This window comes from Cariama cristata, unplaced genomic scaffold, assembly GCF_000690535.1.
Source record: "Cariama cristata isolate BGI_N322 unplaced genomic scaffold, ASM69053v1 scaffold30954, whole genome shotgun sequence".
NCBI lineage: Eukaryota > Metazoa > Chordata > Aves > Cariamiformes > Cariamidae > Cariama > Cariama cristata.
The window spans coordinates 380-6,047 of NW_009613973.1; the positions used below are offsets into that span (position 1 = coordinate 380).

General features: G+C 45.6%; 1 protein-coding gene across 1 annotated transcript; it reads right to left on the bottom strand.

Moving 5' to 3' along the window:
• Positions 1 to 1,481: 1,481 nt before the first annotated feature.
• Positions 1,482 to 5,274, bottom strand: LOC104160971 (homeobox protein PKNOX2-like; the record flags this gene model as incomplete). Its single annotated transcript, XM_009699239.1, has 4 exons — positions 1,482 to 1,857; positions 2,709 to 2,887; positions 3,266 to 3,342; positions 5,155 to 5,274. Coding segments are annotated over 4 exons (624 nt in total), but the record flags the coding sequence as incomplete, so codon positions are not given.
• Positions 5,275 to 5,668: the final 394 nt, after the last annotated feature.

Consider the following 5,668-nt stretch of genomic DNA (forward strand, 5'->3'; position numbering starts at 1 on the left):
ATCACTTTTGGAAGTATAAATCCTATTGACATCACTTCGTTGTGGATTTGGGGGTCACTTCAACTGTTCAAGGGCCGATTCGCTTATTGGAGGGGAGTTTTCCCCATTTTGGGGGTTATTCACCCATTTTGGGGCTTCTCCGCTCGCAGGAAGAAGCTGCCAATAAAATACAGCTGCAAAACCTCATCTCGTAGCACTTTATAATAAATGGCCATGAATTAATACTAAATTACAATGAATCCTTTATGAAATTACAGATTACATTCACGCCAGATCAGTATCGAAAAATAGGCTTTTCTGCCCATTGCATCTCTCAGGTTTTTCCCCTCCCGCCCCCAGCCGCTGTTTGGTTTTTTTTTTTTCTCAACTCTTCAAGAGCCAAAAAAAAAAAAAGGACACAACCAGCAAAAAGCCACCAAAAAAAAAAAAAATACCCTTCTTACTTACAGGAGGAAACTGCAGAAGAAAATTTCTTTATTATTTTTGCCCCACATCACCTGGGTTTGCTTTTTGTTTTCCCCCGTGCTGCGTTTTAGGGCAAAATTCGCCCTTTTGCTAGCGTTTTAAAAAAAAAAAAATCAAACCAAAATACTTTTTTTTTTTTTTTTGCAGTGCCGCCTTCCCCCATGGCTCGTTTTGGGGTAAAACTCCACCATTTTCCCACGTGGGTGGACAATATCAAGGAAAAACTACCTTTCCAGCAACAATATTGAATTTCTTTCCACCCAAGTGAATCTTGGGGGTCACCATTCAATTTGGGGTGAAAAATCTGTATTTTTGAAACTCATTTTTTTTTCCCGTTTTTTACTGATTCGGTGCCAAAACGCCGTGGGAAAGTCTCACTCCCGGCAGCCTTTGCCCCAACTCGACGTCCAGTCTCAGCCCTTAAGGACAAGGATGGGGTGTTTTGGGTTTTTTTTCCAGATTCGACGGGTTTTTCACACATAAATTAAAAGTATTTGGGGGAATTTCCTCCCTTTTCCAGAAAGTTGCATCCAGAGTCACCAAACGGCCGCAGCATTGGGGCCAAAACGGGGAGGTTCAGGCAATCCAGTGGGTCAACAGCACCAAACTCTCCTCAGATCCAACCTGAAGCAGAATTTGTACTCGCCGATGTTTTTTTTTCCCCATGTGCCAATATTTATGCCTGTGAATCATCTTTTTGGGGGAAAAAACCCAAAAAGCATCAGTCCTGGGTGTTTGGGTTGGGTTTTTTTTTGCACCAAGAAATCCAAGTGATGGACACAGTAACCCACAGTGAAAACCTGCTGATCACCCAACAGCATCCAAGCATTGCGTGGGGAAAACAGCTTCCCCTAAAAATGCTTTTTTCTCACCAAAAAATGAAGGGAAAAAGGGAAAAATAAGAATAAAACTTGGAAAAAAAAAAAAAGAAATCTGGCCACAATATGTGCCTTGTAAACATGTGTCCTTCACTTCCACACGCCGACATGGTGGTCCCCGCGCTCCCGTGGGCAACGGGGGCATCCGCCAGTGCCTCCAATTTTCTTTTTTCTCACCAATTTTATGTTCTTGCCCTTTTTTTGGCATTTTGGGGGGGAATTTTGTTTCCGGTGCTGTCAATGATTTGGGGAGGGTGCAGGAGGAGCTATTCCAGTGAGTCACTGTGGTCCAAGCCAAGGTTGGCACCAGGTGCCGCCGGGAGGCCACCAGGCTCTTCCTCCAGCTCTTCCTCATCTTCTTCCTCCTCTTCCATCTCATCCTCATCTTCCTCGTCCTCCTCCTCTTCCTCGGTGCCGTCAAGGGAGTCGTCGTGGGCTGCCAGCATGGCCTGCTGCATGGCCATGGTGGCCGTGGCTGACGAGAGGGGTTGCAGGTTGTCCATGCTGAGTGAGCCTGAAATTCAAAAAAAATACAGAAATAAGGACTCGCAGCTAATAAAAAAAGGGCAAAAAAATGCAGAAACCAAGAATAACCCAAGCAGAAAGCTGTACCTAGACAGAGCACCCTGTAGCGTGTCCCACCTGCCCCAGCCACTCCCCAAGGTCCAGCCCTTTAATTTTTTTAGCTAATGTATCTTCATTAAATAACAGGAGACCTTTGCTTTTGACCAAGTAGCTGCCCAAATTGGTTGGGCAGGTCTTCTCTTCATCTTTTGATTTCCACCTTCCCTTCATCTTCTCTTGATTTCCATGTTCCCCCCTCTTCATCTCCTCTCGTCTTGTCTGGTCCATGCACATTTCTGTTCTCTTCACCTTCTCTTCATTTTGTCTACTCCATTTTCATCATCTGTTCTCTCTTCATCTTCCCTCTTCCCGTCTTGTCTCATCTGTCTTCTCATCTCATCTTCATCTTCTCTATTCTTCTCTTGATTTTCATTGTCTGTTCTCTGTCCATCTTCTCGCTTCCCATCTTGTCTCATCTGTCTTCGCCTCGTCATCTTTTCACCTTCTTTTCGTCTCCTCTCCCATCTCCTCCCTAGCACCTCAGGAGGTATCACAAGTGATGCTCCATAGTGGGTGATCCTTGAGGGCTGTTCCTATGCCGAGGAGATCACGGTACCCCATTGCCAGCACCCTTGTGATGGCCAACTGGAAGGACCTTCTTGCACGGGCCACCTCTTCAACATGTTTTTCCCCACAGGTGGATAAAGGACTCTAGAAATTCGTAATTACCAATTAAGGCCATAATTCAATGCATGGCCACCCCATCCAGGAAGGGCAGGGGCCACGAGAGTTTGTCCTTACCGTCAGGATTTGTCCCCGAATTGCCACCCTGCTGCTGCAAGACTCCAGCGGCGATGGAGTTGGGCCAGAACCGCTGGGTGGGTCGGTGCTGAGATTTGATTTTCTTGGCTTTAGGGGCTGGGTCCGGGTTGCTGGCGTCGAGCATCGGCTGCAGGATGCGCCGCCGGGCATTTATGAACCTTTCCAGGGAAAACAGAGACCGCTTGAGTAAACAAAAGGCATTACATCAATTTGGAGTTAAAAGAGCAGACGTTGTATGAGTTGCAAAGTCTCAAAAGTCGCTATAAGGTCCAAAAAGGTGAGTTTTTTACCCTATTTTATTTGACATTAATTTTTCCAGCTATGACTTGGAGGTTGCTAAATACTGGGTTTGCCAGGAGAGGGCTCTGAGACATTGCAAATAAACATCGTCAATTAAACACACTGGAGCCCGTCTCCCAGAAATTGGCCCTAACTGCCCAAGCTCCCCCCCAGAAGGCATTATATAGCACCAAAATAGCGTGAAAAAAAAAGTCTAAAGTCAGCAAGATGACTGCATGGGCCACCGATGCGCTCACCAGTTGTTGACTTGCAAGAGGGTCAGGTTGGTTTGGGCGGCGATTTGCCTCTTCTCGTCCTCTGTGGGGTAGGGATGCTAGAAAAAAAAAAAAAGAGATGGGGCAGCAAAATGACATCCCTCTGTGCAAAACGGCAGCCCCGAGTGAAAAAAGGGGGGAAAAACCCTGTTTTTTTTCATTTTCCCACCCCAAATTTGCTGGCTTCTTGCATTTCGAAGATGCAAGGCTTAAGGGTGGCATCTGAGAGCATCATGGTTTCTCCAGTGTCCTTAGGGCTTTTCCAAGGCTTTCTATCAAAGGCATTTCCTTGAAGGAAAAAAAATTTTTTTTTGGTACTTTTAGCGATTTTCTAATAACGGTTGTTGGTAAAGGTGAGATTTGGGTTTCAAACCCCACACAACGCTCCTTGTCAGATGCATCAAGTAATAAAACGCCCTGAAACATCAGTGCTGGCAGACCACCAGCACTCAAAGCTTCCACAACCTCCTCCCAACCGTGCCAAAATCCTCCTTCCCAACCCCAAAACCAAAATTATTGTCAAACCAGCCCCATGTGTCATTTTTCAAAGCCCCAAGCCAGCACCAGTGTTGATTCACATGACTTGTTTTCCAGCTATTTGCCCCCCAAATAGCATGATTTCCTGACGAGACCACCTAAAGTGATGGCATGCAGGAGACCCCTGTTCCACCAGGACCTCGGAGATGCCAAAGTGGTTAAAAATGGCTCTTTATTTGGCAAAAATATCCCGATTTTCAGCATATCATTTCCAGCATTCCTTCCTCCTGATGGTGCTGTAAAACTTCCAATAAAATGATGAGCATCCATGCTATTAGGTTAAAAACCACATCATCTCTGATGCCAGACAGAGAAATCCCATGGGGAAGCCCAAGCATCTTCTGACCGTGAGGACCAGGCTGACAGCAAAGGTCCAACCATCCAGTAGAAGAACAATTTCTTTCAGTTCTTCGATTCAGTTTTGGAAATCATAAATCATGGGGTTCTCCTAGCACCTGGCAGAAAATTGCTCCACAGCTTCTGGTCTTCTAAATCCTTTTTCTGCTTGAAAATCTGTGGTTCAGCCCTCCAAAAGCATGGGAGATGCACAATGCAGCTTGAGATGGTGGCCCAACGCAACGATGCTCTTGTCCTCAATACAATCAATCCAAAATTTCCCATTAAAAAAAAAAAAAAAATCTGGAAAGTTCCCAACCAGCTGCTGCTCCATGTCCTGGGTCATCTTGTTCCCCACTTGCTCCTTGGAGCTTTATTTTCCATCTTGCTGCTACCTTGGGGGGGGGGTCTCCCACATCCCTAGAGACCCTCATGCAACTCTGCAACCAAGTGCTTTCTTGGCCAAATTATGCAGGAAAAAGGGGGGTTTTTTTTTTTAGTTTTTTGCCTTTCTTCAAGCCTTGCTGATGGGACAGCAGTCTCCTTGCATGAAAATATCCTGGTTTACATCCTCCAAGCTCGCTCCGTCTACCTACATCTCCATCCCCAAAAATGGGGCGATACCACAATTCTGCATTTCAACAGATTGCTGATACGCCCCGACCGTACCCGAGGGGCAGCTTTCCCCCTCCAGCTTGCTACAAAAGGGTATTTTGGAGCTATTAACTGTAAAAAAAACCCCACTCTATTACCCATATGCAAAAATTTGTGCAAGTCCCTCTCCAGTTTTGTTTGCTTCTTCATGCATTAAGGGAATATTTTTACCACCTGCGGTGAAAACGGTCATGCCCAAAATACTCCCAAAATAAAAGCAAAGCCGCTTTGTGCCTCTGTATATAAATTCAGACAAACCACTACTTTGATTTGTTCATTTTTGGTGTTTTTTTTTTGGTTGGTTGGGTTTTTTTGCAGGATGTTTTAGTGCCTGCGGTGCTCACCATGAGATGCTGGAAGAGCCATGAGCGCATGATGTTGGTGGCATGTTTGGGCAGGACACCCCGCTTGTTCTTGGACTTCTTGTCCTCACCATCGAGGAGGGAGGTGAGATCCAGGTTTACCTGCCAAGGGAGAGGAACGAGGGAGAGAATTGGCTGAAAAACAGCCATGGGTGACCCAAAACCCGACCAAAACCAACCCAAAACCTGAGCAAAACCAACCCAAAAAAATGAGCAAAACCAACCCAAACTGGGAGTGTGGCAAGTGGAAAAAACAGACACTTGCAGGAATTGTCCAAAACCCATTTTTTTCCACCCCAAAGTTGCATTAAATCCGCATTTCCCCCCAGGATCTCTATTTCATCTCTCCATATTTTTTTTTTAAATCAGTGCTTTGCAATGGGCTTTTTTTCCCTGCAATGGAGACCAAAACAGTTGGGGACCACGGTGCCAAAGCCACGACCATTTCTGATGTGCAATGAAAAACACTTTTCCCTTTAAAAAAAACCCAAAAAAC